The sequence below is a fragment of the Oncorhynchus kisutch genome, linkage group LG4 (genome assembly GCF_002021735.2).
Source record: "Oncorhynchus kisutch isolate 150728-3 linkage group LG4, Okis_V2, whole genome shotgun sequence".
NCBI lineage: Eukaryota > Metazoa > Chordata > Actinopteri > Salmoniformes > Salmonidae > Oncorhynchus > Oncorhynchus kisutch.
The window spans coordinates 77900070-77924528 of NC_034177.2; the positions used below are offsets into that span (position 1 = coordinate 77900070).

Genomic DNA, 24459 nt, shown 5'->3' on the forward strand with positions numbered 1-24459 from the left:
TGGGTTGAGATCTGGTGACTGAGGTGGTTTACATTTTACGGGGGCAGGCCATGGTAGTCTAAATAAGGGCCTGCTCAGGGATGTTAATTGCTTAATTAACTCAGGAACCACACCTGTATGGGAGCACTTACTTTCAATATACTTTGTATCCCTCGTTTACTCAAGTGTTTGCAGTTTGTTGGCTATAGTCTATTCTCTGCTGAAATCTAGTGAGTCACACAACATAACTGAATTTAAATTCCTGGGTTTCAGTGCACTTTATTATGAGACATTAAAGAAATGATGCAGTGCATTACATGCAAATGTTTTTTTACTCATTGAATCGTTGATTAAATTGTTCCCATTTACTTATACACGTACACTACATCATCAATATTTATGAGCAAGTTCTGGGCATGTATAAACATTACATGTCTGTCTCAAACACTTTTCTTTCTCATTTTGCTGACAGAGACATTTTACATAAAAAAAAAAAACATATGATACTGCTGCGTGTACACAGCCCAATAAAAAAAATAACACAAATTGGTGTTTTGAGAAATCAGATCAGCTCTGAAAATGATCTAATGTGAAAAGATCTGAAGATTGGTCAAAAGACCAATTAATCGCAACCATGTATCATTTTGTACACGTTTCAGCTACACATCGAGTGACATCATCCGGACGCGGAAGTTGACTGTGAAAGTGACAATCTTCAGTTGTGTCTGGTTGTGCTCTGTGTGCTCCGCTTGACAATGGATATTTCCCAACAAGAGAGGACATATGAGACATCAATGGCTGACAAATCTACTCCAAGTAGTCTTGCAAGATACCTCGATGGTGAATTTTGGGAAACCAAAGATCATATTCGTGAAGAAATATCCCAAGGCGAGCCCTTTCGAACTAGCAGGTTCGTGATCTCTTACTGGTGGTTTTATCCAACTTTTCTATCATATGTTGATCATCACGATTTAATCCTGTGGTAGCTAAGGTTTAAGGACATGCTCTTTTACGTATCTATCTACAGTTTTCGGCGGTTGGCAAATCATGTCACGGCTTTATGAAAAGGTCTTGTGCGGCTACCAGCTGTTGCGCGTTGCGCGCACATCTGGATAAAATATTGCTAATAATAATTATGCTAATTTCCCGCTGCGATGTTCATTTTCAGTTCAATGTTCATTCTGTCACATACTAAAATGTAATACATTTTTATTCTACAGTTATGGTCTCACGTTGGACCAGAATAGAGATTTGACAGTGGAGAGACTGGAGTATGTCTTAACGAGGCCACTAATGCGACATCACCTCAAAGATCAGGTGAACGAATTCAGTCTTACACCCCTCAACTGATACCAATTTTACACCTTGCAAATGTTTGTCAGGGTGTTGTTCAGTTATGAAACTGTGTTTTTATGTCTTGAGGGGTTTTAGATTAAAGAGAAACAACCAGGCTTCATAGCCAAGAGCTTGGGTATCACGGAACTGATATGCTCTGCAGATATGTCCACTGGAGTAAAGGTATGCTAATTGACTTCTCCAACACACACACACACACACACACACACACACACACACACAGCTTGTCATAGGCATTTATTTACATAACCAAATCCATGTATGATTACACTGTACCGGCTGTGTGTACTCGCTGTCTGTACAGTGCTCTTTGGTGTTCTCCCCTCTGGTCCACAGTTGGGTGTTGTCTGTGGCTTGTTTGGTGGTGCAGTCACTAACCTTGGAAGCCCTGGTCAGAAGAAAAAATGGTATCTCCCAGTTACGGTATGTGTCCACTGCCACTCACACAGCTCACATGCAAAGTAATATAACAGATCATTTACAGCTTTTGTTCAATGTCTGCCTCTTGTCGTTACATTCTTACAATGCATGCACTTGTATATAGCTTTTTCCGCCATACACATTAATTCATCCACAGCACATATTGCCATTGGATGTTGTTATTCATCTGATACAACAATGGATTTAGCCTTTAATTGTTAACTCTTTGTCAAATCATCATCCTAATTGTTTTTGTTGAATGACTGGGTGTGACTTCTGTCAGGATTCGGAGTTCACTGGGATGTTTGCCATGACAGAGAGGGGTCATGGGAGTAACGTCCGGGGAATCCTTACAGAGGCCTGCTACGAGCCATCTACACAGGTCAGCTTAATAACATGCATAACACACTCACGAATCATGTGACACCATTGAGGCAATGCGGAATTCTGAACTGATGGACAGTCGTTTGGTTCCACAAGGCAGCGACCTCTTTTCACCACTCAACATGGACCAACTGTACCAGTCAGTTGGGTTAGGATGAAATTCTAACTGTAACTAATTCCACTAGTTACAGTTACACTATGTGCAGAGGACAATCTACCACATACCCCAAATGATAGTCTGTTGTACGTGGTCCGTAACACAGTGGACTAGATCATATTGTGTTACATAACTACATCAACATGTATGTGAAATGTGCAGGTCATATCTAGTACATACAGTATGTTCCCTCTTCGTCTGTGTTTCATGCCTTTCTTTACTGATCCATGAACTCATGGAGTCCAAAAGAAGCATCGATATCATCATATTTAGTTATACATTCATCTTTTGGCCTTCAGGAGTTCATCATCCACACACCGTGTGAGGATGCCCAGAAGATGTACATCGGAAACTCCATGAAGGGGAATTACGCCTCTGTGTTCGCTCAGCTCATCATCAATGGAGATTCCCAAGGTGGGACTCACTCAATACAACAGTCTGTCTGCTATGGATTGTGTTTAGCAACAGCCCCTGTGCATTTACTAATGTGTGTTAACATGTTTTATTCATCCCCATAGGTCCTCACTGTTTTATTGTTCCAATCCGAGACCGACATGGAGTCATGAATCCTGGAGTGACAGCCATTGACATGAAGCACAAAGAAGGTAGCTCGTTTTCAATGGCCTGTTTTTCATCTAAGCAGCGTTCTTCTTCCGACTGTATGACAAACACATGAATATGATGCTGTGAGACAATCATTCCTGTCACAAATGCACACCGTTGTGTATTAATACGTGGATTTTCATTGAACATTTGAAACTTAGCCATGCTGTGTGTGTTGTCACAGGCTTACACGGGGTTGACAATGGCATCTTGATATTCGACAATGTCAGGATACCGAGGACGAACCTGCTCAGCAAGTGAGTGGACTGTAACATGTGCTCCACTGACGGGTCATTAAACAGTTCTCTATAACTACCTTTGGAAGTTGAATGCATTCTAGACATCATTGGAATATGTCCTCACTTAAATGATTCCTAGCTGTGTAAAGTGTACAGTATGCATCATCAATGTGTTTTATGACCCTCTGCTCCAGGTTTGGCTGTGTGTCGGCAGATGGGCTGTACTCTTCTCCTGTCCAGAACAAGAGCAAACGTTTTAACGCCATGTTGGCTGCTCTCACCCCTACCAGGCTGGGGCTCACTGTCCAGGCCATAGCTGCCATGAAGGTGAGTTTACAAGGCCATGTGCATTATGATTTAGGCTAGTGTATGTAAACTGATTAGCTCTCTTTAGCTTTGACCATGTTTACCATCTTACTGTGATGGTTAGTGACAGCTAGAGGGCAGTCTTGATTTACGTTACCTCCCTCAACACCGTCATAGGGACAAAGCATAACACTGCCTTTGTTACACCTTCTTTTATGTTCTACGTGCTATTCTAATGAGAGAAATCAGCTCAGTCATCTGCAGTTTGAGTGGATTATGGGCCTCAGTCTGGGTAAATCTAGGCCAGATGGGTTGGCGTCATAGTCTGCTGTGTATACCCAATGACGGGACTGAATTCCAGGTTGTGTCCCAAGTCTGGCAGGTAACCAAGAGACAATCATACAAAGCTCTGACCACAGGTGACCCTTTGGTGATGTTGGATGGTTGCATAAATATAATTGTCATACTCTGAATGAGTTGCTAAAACAGATCTGACTTCTTCAAAATATGATGGACTGTTATTAGCTTGGGGAGAGCAGAGAAGCATAGAAATCAGAGCTGTTAATAGATCTGGCCCAGATGATGTCTATGGTGTACTTTTAGACTGATCTTATCAGTGTGTATAGGCTGTGGGTCACAGTAACTTAGTCTTTGAACCTGTACAAAGTTTGCAGCTGTCTTTTAAGTGAAATAAAATAGTACATTATGGTCCATAGACAGTTTCAAATAAACACTGTTTCATATTTAAGCTTATGGTTTTGTTTTTGGATCTGTAAGAACTTTACACAAAACAAATGTGGATATGATTTTGCACTGAAGCTTTGCCTACAGATAAAGGCATGTAGCATCAGCGCTGTTCTGTGTCAAGATCTTACAGTGTGTCTGTTGTTTTTCTCACCGACAGTTGGGCCTCATCATTGCAGTGCGTTACAGCCACAGGTACAGTACATTTACATTTTAGTCAACACTCTTCTCCAGAGCGCCTTACAGGAGCGATTAGGGTTAAGTGCCTTGCTCAAGGGCACATCGGCAGATGTTTCACCTAGTCGGCTCGGAGATTCGAACCAGCAACATTTGAACCTCTTAAGTGCCCCAGTGCACTTCTGACGCTCCCATACATCCCACATTAACTAAAAATGAGTTGCTTTTACATTTCATTTGACAAATGCATGTATGCACATATGCAATGGATGTGATTGAGATTGGAATTATATGATTTTCTTTGTTGTATTTCAACTGAAAAGGTTCTGACAGTCATTCTAGTGATAGTCTTTTGTATTCCTGCTCATACACAGTAGCACTTTTCATAATGTGGAAAGTTTACATAAAGCCGATAGAAGTGATGGATTAGCTGCACGCTAGCCTCGTCGCGAACCAGGCTTCCGTAAACAGTAAGCCTGGGGAAGTTCCATTCCAATAAAATGTTAATAAAATTAAAAGAACCTCATTATTATTATTATTATTATATTTATTTTGTTGAACCCATCCAAGGGTTTTTCTTTATTTTTTACTATTTTCTACATTGTAGAATAATAGTGAAGACATCAACACTATGAAATAACACATATGGAATCATGTAGTAACCAAAAAAGTGTTAAACAAATCAAAATATATTTTAGATTTTAGATTCCTCAAAGTAGCCACCTGTTGCCTTTGACAGCTTTGTACACTCTTGGCATTCTCTCAACGAGCTTCACCTGGAATGCTTTTCCAACAGTCTTGAAGGAGTTCCCACATATGATGAGCACTTGTTGGCTGCTTTTCCTTCACCCTGCAGTCCAACTCATCCTAATTGGGTTGAGGTCGGGTGATTGTGAAGGCCAAGTCATCTAATGCAGCACTCTCCTTCTTGGTCAAATAGCCGTTACACAGCCTGGAGGTGTGTTGGGTTATTGTCCTGTTGAAAAACAAATGATAGATCCCACTAAGCGCAAACCTGATGGGATGGTATAATGCTGTGGTAGCCATGCTGGTTAAATGTGCCTTGAATTCTAAATAAATCACAGCCAGTGTCACCAGAAAAGCACCATCACACCTCCTCCTCCATGCTTCACGGTGGGAACCACACATGTGAGATCATCCGTTCACCTACTCTGCTTCTCAAAGACATGGCGGTTGGAACCATAAATCTCATATTTGGACTCATCAGACCGAAGGACAGATTTCCACCAGTGTAATGTTCATTGCTTGTGTTTCTTGGCCCAAGTAAGTCTCTTCTTCTTATTGGTGTCCTTTAGTAGTGGTTTCTTTGTAGCAATTCGACCATAAAAGCCTGATTCACGCAGTCTTCTCTCAACAGTTGATGTTGAGGTGTGTCTGTTACTTGAACTGTGTGAAGCATTTATTTGGGCTGCAATTTGAGGCTGGTAACTCTAATGAACTTATCCTCTGCAGCAGTGGTAACTCTGGGTCTTCCTTTCTTGTGGTTGTCCTCATGAGAGCCAGTTTCATCATAGCGCTTGATGGTTTTTAGCGCTTGACTGCAGTTGAAGAAACTTTCAAAGATCTTGAAATGTTCTGGATTGACTGACCTTCACGTGTTAAAGTAATGATGGACTGTCATTTCTCTTTTGCTTATTTGAACTGTTCTTGTCATAATATGGACTTGGTATTTTACCAAATAGGGCAATCTTCTGTGTATCACCCCTACCTTGTCACAACACAACTGATTGGCTCAAGCGCATTAAGAAGGAAAGAAATTCCACAAATGTACTTTTAACAAGGCACACCTCCTAATTGAAATGCATTCCAGGTGACTACCTCATGAAGCTGGTTGAGAGAATGCCAAGAGTGTACAAAGCTGTCAAGACAAAGGGTGGCTACTTGTCAAATATATTTAGATTTGTTGAAAACTTTTTTTGGTTACTACATGATTCCATGTGTGTCATTTCATAGTTTTGATGTCTTTGATGTACAATGTAGAAAATGTGTAAAACAAAGCAAAACCCTTGAATGAGTAGCTGTGTCCAACATTTTGACCTTTACTGTTCATTTTACATAAACATTTGCATACATACTTTTATATAAAGCAATCACATAACAATAGTACATTACCAAACATCAGCTCTTTAATCCCAACCCTCAGCCACTCTCAGACCATTCCACCTATCACTATAGACATCAGCTCTTTAAACCCAACCCTCAGCCACTCTCAGACCATCCCACCTATCACCATAGACCACCATCGTTTGGTTTCCATGTGCCATATATGCTTAATTTGTGCTGTCATGTTTTACATATATTTTTAACCTTTCTAATCGTATAGTATCCACAAAATGTGAGCTAAAGATGAAAACCTTTTCTACAAGTATTATTATACGATTTATTGACTGACTATGGCTTTCCAAATTGCCCAACTCTGCTATTTGTAAGGTTCATTTTAAGTGAATGCTATGATTTAAAAAAAAACATACCTGTGACCAGAGACCAGCTACATAGGGGCAATAGCAGAATAAATGATCTAGTGATTCTATCTCTATGCAGCAAAAGCTACAGAGCTGAGATTGTTGTATGAGATTCTGTTGGTGGCAAGAACTTTGCATAATAATTTAAATTGGAAAACTCGAAGTCTTGAATCAAGTGTTGTTTTTTTGTACCAGTTCATAAACCATGTGCCATGGAATCGGTACATCAAAAATCTCTTCCCATTTATTTTGCAACCTGTGTGGCGCAGCTGTCAACATTTTTATCCTCAAATGAAACTGGTAGATTTTTCTATATATGCCAATTCCTTTTAGGCCAATTTGTATCTTTAATATATGGCAGGCAAACAAGTTCCCTACCTTCTCCCTTTTCCACTTGCCTCCTCCATTTTTGTGATAATGCTGCAATCAATTGGTTGTAAGTTTGGATTGAGCAGACATTCCCATATATTTTCGATAGCTGCATATGTGATAACTCCACCGATTTTATATTCATAATATCATTCATTAATAGATGTAATACAATTTAAAAAACAATTTCAATAAATAATAGTTTTTTTATTAGTCAGTATATTTGAGTTTAACCATAGCAGTTATGTAATATTTTTTTCTATATTTTCTGGAGGATAAAACTGAAATTGTAACCAGCTTTGTATAGCTTGTTTTAAGAAAGGGCGATACTTTAAACAAAATTAATTTTCAATTAGTCGGAAATGAGAAGTTGTAGTCTGTAAAAAGGCCATTTTTAAACAAAGGATGAACCTTTTTATTCTACTGGAGAACCATTTAGAGATTTCCGAGGGATCGGAACCCGGTGTAAATCAGTGACGCCTCGCAACACATCAAACCAATCAAATTCCTTGCTTGGGTAGAGCTCCTAAGGTGCTCACCAGATTAGTGCCATATGAGCAACATAAGTGAAATAAAATGAACCTCATATGTTACCTTCAATGTTCATTTCCTGTAGCCTAATTGCCTAAAATGTCAGCACTTAAAAGGAATCTGGTAAATGGTTTTCCTCATATACATTGTCTACTGGTATCATTTTAAATTGAGAACATATAGCTAGCTCAACATGTAAATGTGTGAGTTTAGCTATTCTCTGCTTCAGATGACAGATTCCCATAAAGCCAGTAATGCCATCATATTGTAGGCCTATGGCTGCATTGGCGATGCATGCCATATGATAAGCTGCAAAATGGATTCACATAGTTGATATTCTGAAGAAGAGTAACAATCAAATAAAACACATGGGAGATCTTACAACTAGACAAAAAGGAAATGTTAATTTGAGCATACAACACAGAAACAGACACTTTAGAGACAGCAGAATACTGGACAGGCAACCCGCAACTGCAGCAAACCGAACACTCCCATGACACGTACAGGCCGCTATCAGAACTCTCCCATTCAATACTTCACTGAACTGATCAATGCCTACACTCTACCTTTACTGACAGCTGGAGCTGCAATTTCACCCTCTTCCATGGCTGTTATCTACAATGCATTCAGAAAGTATTCAGACCCCTTTACTTTTTCCACATTTTGTTAGGTTATAGCCTTATTCTAAAATTGATACAATATTTTTTGCCTATCAATCTACAAACAATACCCCATAATGACAAAGCAAAAACAGTTTTTTAGAAATATTTGCAAATTTATAAAAAATGTGAAACAGAAATAGCTTATTTACATAAGTATTCAGATCCTTTGCTATGAGAATCTCAATTGAGCTCAGGTGCATTATGTTTCAATTGATCATCCTTGAGATGTTTCTACAACTTGATTGGAGTCCACCTGTGTGAAATTCAATTGATTGGACATGATTTGGAAAGGCACAGACCTGTCTATATAAGGTCCCACAGTTGACAATGCATGTCAGAGCAAAAATCAAGCCATGAGGTCAAAGGAATTGTCCATAGAGCTCCGAGACAGGATTGTGTCGAGGCAGAGATCTGGCAAAGGGTACCAAAACATTTCTGCAGCACTGAAGTTCCCCAAGAACACAGTGGCTTCCATCATTCTTAAATGGAAGAAGTTTGGAACCACCAAGACTCTTGGCCGCCCCGGCCAAACTGAGCAATCAGGGGAGAAGGGCCTTGGTCAGGGAGGTGACCAAGAACCCAATGGTCACTCTGGCAGAGTTCCTCTGTGGACACCTGGGACCATCCCTACAGTGAAGCATGGTGCTGTGGGGATGCTTTTTAGCGACAGGGACCGGGAGAATAGTCAGGATCGAGGGGAAGATGAACAGAGCAAATTACAGAGAGATCCTTGATGAAAACCTGCTCCAGAGTGCTCAGGGCCTTAGACTGGGGCGAAGGTTCACCTTCCAACAGGACAACGACCCTAAGCACACATCCAAGACAACCCAGTAGTGGCTTCGGGACAAGTCTCTGAATGTCCTTGAGTGGCCCAGCTAGAGCCCGGACTTGAATCCGATTGAACAACTCTGGAGAGACCTGAAATATCCAGCCTGACAGAGCTTGAGAGGATCTGCAGAGAAGAATGGGAGAAACTCCCCAAATACAGGTGTGCCAAGTGTGTAGCGTCAAACCCAAGACTCAAGGCTGTCGTTGCTACCAAAGGTGCTTCAACAAATTACTGAGTAAAGGGTCTGAACACTTATGGAAATGTGATTATTTCCTTTTTTTTATCCATTTGCATAAGTTTCTCAACCTGTTTTTGCTTTGTCATTATGGGTTATTGTGTGTAGATTGATGAGGGGGGGAAACAATATAATCCATTTTAGAATAAGGCTGTAACGTAACAAAATGTGGAAAAAGTCAAGGAGTCTGAATACTTTCTGAATGCACTGTAGATGGTTATTTGTTCCATTCAGAGCTGACCCGACACCATTCAATTCCTATTATGTGTAAAATGCTTCTGAATGTCAACAAAATAACAAACAGCTCAATATGGAAAGAAAACAATTGATATAAGCATTATTTTGTTTACCTCAGAAAACACACATTATTTTGACAGCCCTATTGAGGGAGTCTCTTGTTTTTCCATATCTGTTGTTGTTTTTGTGCATCCTCATGTGTGGGTTGCGTGTGTTCTGCTAAAGTTTCCAATGTGGGGGCGAGAGCGTGGGTGGGGGGAAAGGGGAGGGTTTTCTCTGTAATTGGCATCCCCAAAAATCACCCACACGCTTGGGTGGAGCTCCAAAGGTGCTCACCAGATTAGTGCTGTAGGAGCAACATAAGTGAAATAAAAATAGCCTCCTATGTTACCTGTAATGTTCATTTCCTGTAGCCTAATTGCCCCCCAAAAATTATATGTCAGCACTTTAAAAGGAATCTACAAAATCTGGTATATAGTTTACCTCATATACATTGTCTACTGGTATCATTTTAAATTGAGAACATATAGCTAGCTCAACATGTAAATGTGTGAGTTTAGCTATTCTCTGCTTCAGATGACAGATTCCCATAAAGCCAGTAATGCCATCATATTGTAGGCCTATGGCTGCATTGGCGATGCATGCCATATGATAAGCTGCAAAATGGAGTCACATAGTTGATATTCTAAAGAAGAGTAACAATCAAATAAAACACATGGAAGATCTTACAACTAGACAAAAAGGAAATGTTAATTTGAGCATACAACACAGAAACAGACACTTTCGAGTGTTTGTCACCAGAGCGGTGTAGAATATGTTGTGACGTTTGACTTTACTAGCGTAATTCACTTTCAGTAAATATAAATCGCAGACTGTCGGCCACACTTGATGACTTGAAAACGAGCACTTGAAACCTACTTTTATTCAAAATGTGTCCTACCTGGACGGAAAACAGTGGCACACATAACACACAGCAGCCCTTCTACGGGAGTGTGGGGGGAGGGATCTTGAAATGTAACATCCAATCAAAATCTGGGTGCAAGTGGACCATTCAAACGACGTAGATGGTTATTTGTTCCATTCAGAGCTGACTCAACTCCATTCAAATCCTATTATTTTTAAAATGCTTCTGAATATCAACAAAAGAACAAACGGCTCAATATGGGAAGAAAACAGCAATAGATATTGAGCATGATTTAGTTTACCTCTGAGAACACACATTCTTTTGACAGCCCTATTGAGGGAGTCTCTTGTTTTTCCATATCTGTTTTTGTGCATCCTCACGTGTGGGTTGCGTGTGTTCTGCTAAAGTTTCCAATGTGGGGGCGAGAGCGTGGGTTGGCGGAAAGGGGAGGGTTTTCTCTGTGGTTGGCATCCCCAAAAATCACCCCAAATCACCCCCACACAGAGAGAGATAGAAAGAGGGAGGTAATCACAATACCGATGCAGACTACTGCACATGGAGGACACATTTCCTGTTTTGTGACACACGTCCTGTCCCCACCCACCAATCAAATAAAACACATGGGAGATCTTACAACTAGACAAAAAGGAAATGTTAATTTGAGCATACAACACAGAAACAGACACTTTAGAGACAGCAGAATACTGGACAGGCAACCCGCAACTGCAGCAAACCGAACACTCCCATGACACGTACAGGCCGCTATCAGAACTCTCCCATTCAATACTTCACTGAACTGATCAATGCCTACACTCTACCTTTACTGACAGCTGGAGCTGCAATTTCACCCTCTTCCATGGCTGTTATCTACAAATGGATTTGGAGACTGTGTTTATAATTTACAATGATTACATCAAGATAGCTAGCTAAAAGGAAGTTAGCTAGCTGATGACATTTAATTAACTTAGCTAAACAGTATGTAAAGTCAATTAGCTACCTTAATAGCAGCTCAGCTGAGTTAGCCTACAAAGTGGCATACTATAGCCAGCTAGCTAGTTAATAATACTTTGCTTTTTTACATAAAAAAAAAAATGTATTTACTTACTTGAATAGGTTCTCCCACTTCCTTCGTTTTTTTGGGTGCCTTTCGGTATTTATTGGTTGTAGCAAAGAGTGGATGAATGGAGACGAGCCAAAAAGTGTTTGCCACCAGAGCGGTGTAGAACGTGTTGTGACGTTTGACTTTACAAGCATAATTCACTTTCAATTTCAATAAATATAAATTGCAGACTGTCGGCCACACTTGATGACTTGAAAACGAGCACTTGAAACCAACTTTTCTACAAAATGTGTCCTACCTGGACGGAAAACTGTGGCACACATAACACACAGCAGCCCTTCTACGGGAGTGTGGGGGGAGGGATCTTGAAATGTAATATCCAATCAAAATCTGGGTGCAAGTGGACCATTCAAACAGTTTCTGCAGTATGAAATTCTCCAGACCTTCAAGTGAGGCCTGACAAAGACGTGATTTTGGAGGTATGGCAACACAAGACTAGCTCCACACCAACTCATCCCATAATCAATGTAATAAATTATGTAGATGGTTATTTTTTTCCATTCAGAGCTGACTCAACTCCATTCAATTCCTATTATGTTTAAAATGCTTCTGAATATCATCAAAGGAACAAACGGCTCAATATGGGAAGAAAACAGCAATAGATATTGAGCATGATTTAGTTTACCTCTAAAAAAACACACATTCTTTTGACAGCCCTATTGAGGGAGTCTCTTGTTTTTCCATATCTGTTTTTGTGCATCCTCATGTGTGGGTTGCGTGTGTTCTGCTAAAGTTTCCAATGTGGGGGCGAGAGCGTGGGTTGGCGGAAAGGGGAGGGTTTTCTCTGTGGTTGGCATCCCCAAAAATCACCCCAGATCACCACCACACAGAGAGAGATAGAAAGAGGGAGGGAGGTAATCACAATACTGATGCAGACTACTGCACATGGAGGACACGTTTCCTGTTTTGTGACACACGTCCTGTCCCCCCCCCCTCCACCAAACCCTCCAATGCACCACCAACACGCATAGTAAAACCTTTAGGAACTTGAAGTGGGGCTAGTGGTCTTGGTAGTGAGAATAATGATGGTCGTGTTGTCAGTGACTAGCATTAAAGAGAACACAGCTATCCCCATACAATTGGGGTTAGCTGTGTTTTAACAGTACATTGTGTAACCACTGTTAGCTTTGTTTTCAGAGTTGAGTCTACTATACATTGAGGAGAGGTTGTGGGATCATCATCTGTGAGGACTTCCCCTCTGTGTAAACACCCAGGTGTGCGCTCTTCTGTGGTCTGGCAGGGGACAAACCTTGACATAGTAGAAACATCCGTGTGATCTTTCTGGTTAACACATTATTTAGTAACATGGGACTGTCAATCACACAGTTAGTGTACAACTTAAACCATACAGCTGAAGTATATTGGAGTGTCACATTACATTAACTTTACAGTATCTCGGTTAGTATATTTTGCTCCTCAGTCTAGAAATCAGAGTATGAATGATAACAGTGCCATCCCTTCGAGACTGCAGCATCTACATTTTCCTTCATCTGCCCCCCACCCTCCCCCACTCTCCCCACTGAGACACCTGTGCAGATATACTCAGAGATAAACTTTGTAATGCTTCCAGAGCAACAGGTGCACAACAAGGCATGTGTGTGACGGTGACCACATCTCAACACTCAACATACACTCCACAAAACTAATGTTCCACCACATCAGCACATACAGTGCCTTCAGAAAGTATTCACACCGATTTGACTTTTTCCACGTTTTGTTGTGTTACAGCTTGAATTATTTTTTTTGTTCAACATTTAGATTTTAGATCCCTGGCCTACACACAATACTCCATAATGTCAAAGTGAAGTAATGTTTTATTAAAATGTTTCCAATTAATTAAAAATGAAAAGCTGACTTTTCTTGAGTCAAGATATGTAATGTCCCTCAGTCATGCAATGAATTTAAAACACAGATTCACCCACAAAGACCAGGGAGGTTTTACAATGCCTTGCAAAGAAGGGCACCTATTGGTAGAAGGGTAAAAAAAAGCAGAAATTTAATATCACTTTGAGCATGGTGAAGTTAGTGTTTACACTTAGGATGGTGTATCAATACACCCAATCACTACAAAGATGCAGGCGTCCTGCCTAACTCAGTTGCCGGAGAAGAAGGAAATTGCTCAGGGAGGCCAATGATGACTTTAAAGAAGTTACAGAATTTAAAACCTCTTAAGGATCTGGTAGTTTTTTTTTCAATTTATGCCTAAAATTACATTCCCAAATCTTAACTGCCTGTATTTTTTATTTTTATTTTATTTTTTATTTCACCTTTATTTAACCAGGTAGGCTAGTTGAGAACAAGTTCTCATTTGCAACTGCGACCTGGCCAAGATAAAGCATAGCAGTGTGAACAGACAACACAGAGTTACACATGGAGTAAACAATTAACAAGTCAATAACACAGTAGAAAAAAAAGGGGGGAGTCTATATACATTGTGTGCAAAAGGCATGAGGAGGTAGGCGAATGATTACAATTTTGCAGATTAACACTGGAGTGATAAATGATCAGATGGTCATGTACAGGTAGAGATATTGGTGTGCAAAAGCGCAGAAAAATAAATAAATAAAAACAGTATGGGGATGAGGTAGGTGAAAATGGGTGGGCTATTTACCAATAGACTATGTACAGCTGCAGCGATCGGTTAGCTGCTCAGATAGCTGATGTTTGAAGTTGGTGAGGGAGATAAAAGTCTCCAACTTCAGCGATTTTTGCAATTCGTTCCAGTCACAGGCAGCAGAGTACTGGAACGAAAGGCGGCCAAATGAGGTGTTGGCTTTAGGGATGATCAGTGAGATACACCTGCTGGAGCGCGTGCTACGGATGGGTGTTGCCATCGTGACCAGTGAACTGAGATAAGGCGGAGCTTTACCTAGCATGGACTTGTAGATGACCTGGAGCCAGTGGGTCTGGCGACGAATATGTAGCGAGGGCCAGCCGACTAGAGCATACAAGTCGCAGTGGTGGGTGGTATAAGGTGCTTTAGTGACAAAACGGATGGCACTGTGATCGACTGCATCAAGTTTGCTGAGTAGAGTGTTGGAAGCCATTTTGTAGATGACATCGCCGAAGTCGAGGATCGGTAGGATAGTCAGTTTTACTAGGGTAAGCTTGGCGGCGTGAGTGAAGGAGGCTTTGTTGCGGAATATAAAGCCGACTCTTGATTTGATTTTCGATTGGAGATGTTTGATATGAGTCTGGAAGGAGAGCTCAGGAAACACTTTGAAGTTTGTGGAAATGTAAATTAATGTAGGAGAATATAACACATTAGATCTGGTAAAAGATAATACAATCAAAAAATATGCATTTTCATTTTTTTTTTCCATCTTTGAAATGCAAGAGAAAGGCCATACATTGAGAGAGAACTGTAGGTGTAATTTAGATTTTGTCCACAAGATGGCAGCAGTTTGTGCAAAGTTATAGACTGATCCAGTGAATAATTACATCAAGTCTGCCAGGAGTTTGCCCTAATGTGCCGAATTGGTATATTTATACATTTGAAGTATATAACTATAGAAAATATGCAAAAATGCTATGGTAAATAAACATTTAAGTTTACACACTCCCAGGAATGTTATACATGATGAATCATTAGCTTCCCTCTGGAAAATACACTAACTTTCACACATCAAGATGGCCGGGTGGGTGTGGAGCCAAAGACAGCAGTGGGGTCAAACTGTAGACCCCAGTTCCTACATTTGAAATAAAAAATGTATTTGATCAAACAAAACTATGTTACATTTTTATCTCTGGGACCCTCAAGATGAGAAATCAGAGCAAGATTACTGAATGTATCAAACCAGTTGCCGTGATAAGTGTTTTGTTGTTGTGCACTATCCTCAAACAATAGCATGGTATTTGTTTTCTGTAATAGCTACTGTAAATTGGACACTGCAGTTAGATTAACACAAATTTAGCTTTCTGCCCATATAAGACATGTCTATGTCGTGGAAAGTTGGCTGTTGTTTACAACATTTTCTAGTCACATTATCACGTATTGAGCAACAACCAATCCTGTAGAGGTTTTTAATAGCTGTGGTAGGAGAAAACAGAGGATGGTTCAATAACATTGTAGTTACTCCACAATACTAACCTAACTGACAGACCGAAAAGAAGGAAGCATGCACAGAATAAAAATATTTCAAAACATGCATCCTGTTTGCAACAAGGCAGTAAAGTAATACTGAACAACTCTGTCGTTGTGCCCCTAAGCAAGGCAGTTAACCCACTGTTCCCCGGGCGCTGAAGACGTGGATGTCGATTTAAGGCAGCCCCCCCCGCACCTCTCTGATTCAGAGAGGCATTCAGTTGTACAACTGACTAGGTATCCCCCTTTCCTCACTCTACATATGTTCAAGCATAGTGGTGGCTGCATCATGTTATGGGTATGCTTGTAATTGTTAAGGACTGGGGAGTTTTTCAGGATATAAAAGAAATAGAAAATCATAGCGGCAAGCCTGTTTCATAAACAGGTCAATAACCTAAAACACAACCTAAATTCATCATGTCAATAACCTAAAACACAAGGCCAAATCTACACTGGAGTTGCTTACCAAGAAGACCGTGAAAGTTCCTGAGTGACTATGTTACAGTTTTGACTTACATCTACTTGAAAATCTATGACAAGACCTGAAAAAGGTTGTCGAGCTATGATCATCAATCAATTTGACAACACTTGAAGAATTTTGAATAGAATAATGGGCAAATGTAGCACAATCCAGGTGTGGAAAGGTCTTAGAGACTTAGTTGTAATTGCTGCCAAAGGTGTTTCAGGAGTGTGAATACTTATGTACATTTGATATTTCTGCGTTTTCAATACATTTGCAAACATTTCTAAAAACGTGTTTTCACTTTGTCATTATGGGGTATTGTTATGTATGTATGTATGTATGTGTGTGTGTGTGTGTGTGTGTGTGTGTGTGTGTGTGTGTGTGTGTGTGTGTGTGTGTGTATATGTATGTATGTATGTATGTATGTATGTATGTATGTATGTATGTATGTATGTATAGATGGGTGAGAGAAAAAAACTATTCAATACATTTTTAATTCAGGCTGTAACACAACTAAATGTGGAATATTTCAATGTGTTATAAATACTTTCTGAAGGCACTGTACATATTCACAGTACAACAAATGTGCGCACACACACACACACACACACACGCAAGCATACACATACACACAAAATGTGAGTCTCTTTCACGCTCTACTCTCTCCCGTTCGCACACACATTTTCCTCCCTCTCTTTCCCTCCTCTCCCTTTCCCTCCTCTCTCTCTTTCCCTCCTCTCTCTCTTTCCCTCCTCTCTCTCTCCCTCCAGTCGGCGTCAGTTTGGGCCTAAGGACCAGCAGGAGGTGAAGATCATTGAGCACCAGACCCAGTACCTCAGACTGATGCCTCACCTGGCTGCAGCTCTGGCTCTCACCTTCACCACCAGGTAATGTTAGCACTTCCTCTATAGTGTAAAGGTAAGGGATCGCTGCCGCTACCTTGCTTGACAATGGAATTAATAAATAAAACTGCTTCTTTATGGCAAAAAGTAAAACCTATGCGTTTCGGCTTACGGGCTTCTTCAGGTTTTTTTGCTCTACACACGTCAATATCAGAGAGAACTGTAGTCAAACACCACTTGAAACTTCCTCTACTCTCATGGCCCTACGCTGGGATATATAAAGAGAGACACTACTCTTAAACGGTGTTATTTCCACCACATGCTGATGGATTTGATGTTAACTGACATAGTGGTGAAAAGAGCCGTTGTATCTAATGCCAGTAAATGATAGTCTTGTCACTATGATGATGCATTGTAGTGTCAGTGTTCTGTCTGTTAGTGTTTTGTCTGTACATATTCTCTCCTTTTTCTTTTGAAGGTATGCCCCTCACTATTATATGGTATTATAATTATAGAACATCATACTAGGAAGGTGTTCTAATGTCTTATGTTATGTGTCCATTTTGTGTGTGTGTGTGTTTCAGGTTTGCAGCATGTACGATGGACCATGCTCTGTGCAAAGGAGAGGTTCTACAGAATAATAGTTCTCTCCAGGCTCTGGTTGCTGGACTCAAAGCCTATAGTACCTGGGAGAACCTCGCCTGCCTTCAAGAGTGCCGCGAGTGCACCGGGGGCATGGTGTGTGTGTGTGTGCACGTTTGCTTGTGTGTGTGGGTGTGCCTGCCTGCGTGCATACAGTGGGGCAAAAAGTATTTAATCAGCCACCAATTGTGCAAGTTCTCCCACTTAAAAAGATGAGAGAGGCCTGTAATTTTCAACATAGGTACACTTCAACTATGACAGACAAAATTAGAAAAATCCAGAAAATCACATTGTAGGATTTTTTATTAATTTATTTGCAAGTTATGGTGGAAAATAAGTATTTGGTCACCTACAAACAAGCAAGATTTCTGGCTCTCACAGACCTGTAACTTCTTATTTAAGAGGCTCCTCTGTCCTCCACTCGTTACCTGTATTAATGGCACCTGTTTGAACTTATTATCAGTATAAAAGACACCTGTCCACAACCTCAAACAGTCACACTCCAAACTCCACTATGGCCAAGACCAAAGAGCTGTCAAAGGACACCAGAAACAAAATTGTAGACCTGCACCAGGCTGGGAAGACTGAATCTGCAATAGGTAAGCAGCTTGGTTTGAAGAAATCAACTGTGGGAGCAATTATTAGGAAATGGAAGACATACAAGACCACTGATAATCTTCCTCGATCTGGGGCTCCACGCAAGATCTCACCCCGTGGGGTCAAAATGATCACAAGAACGGTGAGCAAAAATCCCAGAACCACACTGGGGGACCTAGTGAATGACCTGCAGAGAGCTGGGACCAAAGTAACAAAGCCTACCATCAGTAACACACTACGCCGCCAGGGACTCAAATCCTGCAGTGCCAGACATGTCCCCCTGCTTAAGCCAGTACATGTCCAGGCCCGTCTGAAGTTTGCTAGAGAGCATTTGGATGATCCAGAAGAAGATTGGGAGAATGTCATATGGTCAGATGAAACCAAAATATAACTTTTTGGTAAAAACTCAACTCGTCGTGTTTGGAGGACAAAGAATGCTGAGTTGCATCCAAAGAACACCATACCTACTGTGAAGCATGGGGGTAGAAACATCATGCTTTGGGGCTGTTTTTCTGCAAAGGGACCAGGACGACTGATCCGTGTAAAGGAAAGAATGAATGGGGCCATGTATCGTGAGACTTTGAGTGAAAACCTCCTTCCATCAGCAAGGGCATTGAAGATGAAACGTGGCTGGGTCTTTCAGCATGACAATGATCCCAAACACACCGCCCGGGCAACGAAGGAATGGCTTCGTAAGAAGCATTTCAAGGTCCTGGAGTGGCCTAGCCAGTCTCCAGATCTCAACCCCATAGAAAATATTTGGAGGGAGTAGAAAGTCCGTGTTGCCCAGCAACAGCCCCAAAACATCACTGCTCTAGAGGAGATCTGCATGGAGGAATGGGACAAAATACCAGCAATAGTGTGTGAAAACCTTGTGAAGACTTACTGAAAACGTTTGACCTCTGTCATTGCCAACAAAGGGTATATAACAAAGTATTGAGATAAACTTTTGTTATTGACCAAATACTTATTTTCCACCATAATTTGCAAATAAATTCATAAAAAATCCTACAATGTGATTTTCTGGATTTTTTTTCTCATTTTGTCTGTCATAGTTGAAGTGTACCTATGATGAAATGTACAGGCCTCTCTCATCTTTTTAAGTGGGAGAACTTGCACAATTGGTGGCTGACTAAATACTTTTTTGCCCCACTGTACACATTACATTATTCCAATCCTATTTAAATACCACTACTCCCCAGTCATCTGCTAACCATGTTTCTTTAATTTAAAGACCCAGATCCATTGTCTAGTTCTGGATCTTGTTTTTGGATGCCAATGTGACCATGTCCATGTAGAGTGCAGAGGGTTCTTGGAGGTCACTTCTGTCTACTCTTTCAGTTGATTCAATACTGCTGTTGTAGGGGATAGTTTCATTGTAATAAGTCCCTAATGCTGTGATGAATAGGTTTGAGTGTTTCTCGTTGAGGTGATCTAAGGGCAACTTGGGAAACCACAACGCTGCGCCTTGTCATGTGGGAGTGCTCGCATCTCTTGAGTGTCTGATCCTACACAGACCGCATTTTGTACTGACACCGTCTGACTTTTACCTGTTTATTTCACTGCTTTCAAAAGTGAAGCTGTTTTGAAATGTTTTTTAAAATTATTTATGAAACAATTAACATCTTTAAGTCTCCATTTCTCAAGTCATAATATTCTTTAGATATTGTAAGAATGATTTCTGACTTATAGTTTATTATTATTCTTTACAACGCGACTAAGACTTACTATGCCACACAGCTCACCCCAACCCACTGAACTAACCTACCACTGTTTGTCTACATGTAGTTATCGTTTACCTTTAGTACTTGTCTGTAGGCTGCCTTGCACAGTACTAAACCCTCATCCTGCTGGTGGCGCTGATGTGCAATTCTGTGCTCACCACCCTCTAGAACCAAGGAATTTTCTCAAACTCCTTGACTAGGACACGGAAGTAGGATTGGAGACGCCTTTGTTTTGATTTCAAACATTCTTTGTGTGGTGTAAAGCAAGACACTCCGACTTGCACAACACATTCACAACTCTCATTATACTGAAAATGTCCATTCATCCATATTCCATAACTTCCTTTTATCTTTGCATTTATCCCATCATTCCTCCATCCATTAGGTCTTTAATTCTGTGTCCTTACTTTATGTATCTATCCATTTATTTATACATCCTATTTATTGAGCGATCCATCCAGTCATAACTTTCTTTTCAACAGCTTTATAATTTGGTTATGAAATAAATGTATCATTGAAGGGAGGTTACTATAGCAACAAAAAATAGTCTAAACTTCTTCCACTAGAGGCACCATCCTATTTCTCTCCCCAATAATAGCCCAAAACTTTTCTAATTCCTTATGAGGAATTATTACAGTTGTCATATACTGTGGTTTTCTCGTAAGAATGTGCATAAAAGTGCAGTAATCTTATTTGTGATGGAATATGTGATCCAACTGCCCCACACTCCAAAGTAGTACTGTTGATATAGTAGTTTGTCGATGTAATCAGACCAGATATTTTAATATATTTAACTTTGACAATATTTCACCGCTTCACTTCAGTAATACATTTGAATCTTCTTCCACTACCAGAAAATACATTCAAAGAGCTGAAGCAAGTCACACACTTTTTCTTCATGTGAAATGACCAACTAGTGTTGATCTATTATTTCATTGGTCGACATATTAGTTGACAATCTTGCTGGTCCCTGTACCATGATTTGTGGAATTGGGTGTTCTAGTGCTAGTGGAATGGAAGCATACATCATCTGTGGCATTTTAGGACCAGGGTTGTTGACCACTAATTGAATTTTATTTACGTACATGAATTGGACATGTGAATGTGAAACCCATTAATACTGTATATAAATTAGGTGTGTCTTTATATCAGTGGATGACGTGTTTCTCTGGGTTCTGACCTTTGTTAGGGTTTTATGATGGAGAACCGAATCCCTGCTCTGAAGTGTGACTCTGATGTCTTTGTCACATTTGAAGGGGACAACGTCGTCATGTTACAGGTAAAAGAACCAAAGAGGGCAAAGTCCTCTTCAATATTTTACTCACACCTTCTCTAAAACTTGAAGTACTTATGTTGTTTTGTTGTTCATCACACTTTTGATGTGAAATGTTTGAAACTGGTAATGTGATTTTCACATTTACTGTATACTAACCATGGCTCCTAGACAGACAAGTTGATAGAGCTCACAGAGTCTGCCTTTATTTCTCAAAACAGTCAGATGAACCTTAGTTTTGGCAAAAACTATATACTGACATTTTCTAGAGTGAAGCCCCTGCAACTTGATAAAGGAATTGTGCTTTGAGAGAATTGAATTAGTATGTGTTTTCACACAATTGGATATTATTCTTTTTGGCTTATTGGGGATGAGGGCGATTTCTCCTTGTTTGCGAGTGTAGAGTGGAACTACAAAGCAAGTGATGAGTGTACTACACACACACACACGATTCTCTGAACTCTGAGATAATAGGAACAAGGTCACCATTCAGATACAGTGCTGTTGAGGGAGACTCAGAAATCAGAATAGCTCATCATAAACTAAAATAATTCGCAGACCCTGGGAAATATTCATAAACCATCAAGTGGATAGTGAAATCATTGTCCCAGTTTGATTTAATGATGGAGAATGATATTTCTGTAGACAGGAGGTTAATTTGGTTGACAGAATGTATTTACAAGGGTGTGACTGAACATGAAGGTGGTTTTGTGTCAGACCAACTGTTGTGCAATTATATGTTCTTATCATTTCGATATTGTTGTACAGTATAGTCATTATTTTATTTTGCTTAATATGCATCAAAGGTAAGATGTATAGGACATGTAGTGCAAAGTGAAGTATGAAAAATTGCAAGGGAAGGATCGGAGTGGGAACTTGAAGTCAAACACAGTGCCAAGTCAAACATAATTAAATATTTATGGCAACTAAGGTGTCTATCTGTCTGGACTGCAGTCACAAGGAGAGAGGAGGCTATGCCAGCTGAACTCAACTCAACCCTCCACTAACAGTATCCAAACTGCACCCCTAATGAAGATGACAGTCCCCAACCACATTTAATCAGGTTACTACTGACCTGAAAGCATGAAGAAGACCACAGCTGACCCAAACTGACATTTTACCCAAATTTAAACATGAAGGGTGTGCCAGATTGTATAGGGTCTCTCTTTTACAGTTCCAAAAGTGGATTTGCCCATTTATGACATTGCAAGTGTTTCACCTATCATGAGATGGCAATTAATCATCCAGCTCTACATTGAAAGACTAGTTATGCTACTGTATGAGCGGTTAAAATATGTCTTGGTGCTAGCTATAGACCGCTTCAGTTTAGCTTCCCCCAGCCTTGTTTTTCACAATGAATGTTGACACGCAGCATATCTATACATTTATCCAATATAAATCCTGATCATCCACCATTGTCCCCATTCTTAAATACATGTAACTGTACTAGTACAACAGAGGTTTGTATGTTTGGCAACTCAGCATTCAAGCACTCAACCTTTGACCTCTGACCTGTCCCAGGTGGTGGTAAAGGAGCTCATGACCCAGTTCACCAGGCAGCTGGGAAACAGTGTGGTGGGCGGACTCATCAAAACCTGGACGAGTTCAGTGTCTGACAGGGTCAGAACCAGGTCAGTGAAGGCCACTCAACGCCACAAGATCGTTAGAGGGTCATATATTGAAGGTGGCAGGTATCCTAGAGGTTAAAGCGTTGGGCCAGTAAATGAAAGGTCGCAGGTTCAAATACCCAAGCTGACAAGGTGAAAAATCTATCGATTTGCACTTGAGCAAGGAACTTAACCCTCATTTTCTCCAGGGACGCTGTACTACTATGGCTGACCCTATAAAACAACACATTTCACTGTACCTATCAGGTGTATGTGACAAAACCATTTTTATTTTATTTTTATTAGCTACACTTTAGGAAATGGGTTCAAAATGTATACAGTACACTGCTTTTTATGCCACTGTCTTCTATTCTTTGTGTGTCAAATAAGTACATTCACGTGAGCTATTTCTTGCTCATGGGGACAGTTTTAGACTCACTAAACACCCACAAACCTCTAGAATTTAGCATTCAAAATATAATGCTGAGTCTTCTATACAACAGAAAAGCCCAGACATTTGTCCACACTCTCAACTCCTCTCAAATACATCATTTATTCACATGTATTCTCATATTTATTTGTATATTCTCATATTTCCTAGTAGGGGAAACCACATCTCTTTTCTCACAAGCTATCACACAAACTCATTCATCTTATTGTGAAGTGGAACATTAAGATATATGTTCTTTTAAGATGCTACTGTTTCCCAGAATAGAGTCCCCCTTTCATTTTACACACTGCTACTATGGTAGTGTGGTTTTCCACTATCTGGTGAGATGTCTAGGTGTCATGTCCGTTTAGCGTGTACAACCTTTACACAATCCCTGTGCTTGGCTGGTTATGAGACCATCTTGAAAGTTATTAGAAGTTGTTCATGAAAGAACCTTAACAATGTGGTCAAACCCTGCTGAAAGTGAAAGGGCTCTTGCTTTAAAGAGTTAAATCGAACAGGTCACTTGGGTGGATGGATGGGGTGGGTTTCATTTAGGGTTTATTTTCTCATTTGTTTTTTGCTTTGTTTTTACTGCATATCATGTGAAAATGTGTTGGACGTGTACTGACGATGCAGTTGTTATTTGTCCAATGCTGTTTATTCTGCCTATTTGCTTGAACATACTGTACAATGAAAACAATTTATCTAAAAAGTCCTTAATGAGAGAATAGTCTTGCTTGTACCCACTTGTGGAAGTGTGTGTGTGTGTGAGTGCTTTAGTACACTAAAATAGTACACTAACTGCCCACTTTCCTCATGTCTATAGAATTGTGCAATGATAGAATTTGTTCAGGTTGATAATGTTGTTCATGTCCATCTTCGGTAGTTTCCTTGGCTTCAATGTAGATACGGTGGGGGACATGAGTTTCCTGCTGAAAGCAGTGTCCTATAGGGAGAGGGTTCTACAGCGCAGCCTAGCAACCAGACTCTACAACAAGGTCAGTCCATCTAAAGGCATGGACTACAATAAGAGAAGTCCAACAACAAATGTTGAAAGCA

General features: G+C 40.3%; 1 protein-coding gene across 1 annotated transcript in view; it reads left to right on the plus strand.

Moving 5' to 3' along the window:
- Positions 1-599: 599 nt before the first annotated feature.
- Positions 600-24459, plus strand: part of acoxl (acyl-CoA oxidase-like) — a 44288-nt gene continuing 20428 nt past the window's right edge. Inside the window, exons 1-15 of the mRNA XM_031823698.1 lie at positions 600-889; positions 1200-1296; positions 1411-1497; positions 1672-1758; positions 2039-2137; positions 2596-2710; positions 2815-2901; positions 3084-3156; positions 3333-3465; positions 4349-4383; positions 17053-17169; positions 17709-17862; positions 21277-21366; positions 22882-22991; positions 24287-24398. Coding sequence (XP_031679558.1) covers positions 735-889; positions 1200-1296; positions 1411-1497; positions 1672-1758; positions 2039-2137; positions 2596-2710; positions 2815-2901; positions 3084-3156; positions 3333-3465; positions 4349-4383; positions 17053-17169; positions 17709-17862; positions 21277-21366; positions 22882-22991; positions 24287-24398 — 1551 coding nt within the window. The 5' untranslated portion in view covers positions 600-734. The remainder of the gene's footprint in view (positions 890-1199; positions 1297-1410; positions 1498-1671; positions 1759-2038; positions 2138-2595; positions 2711-2814; positions 2902-3083; positions 3157-3332; positions 3466-4348; positions 4384-17052; positions 17170-17708; positions 17863-21276; positions 21367-22881; positions 22992-24286; positions 24399-24459) is intronic.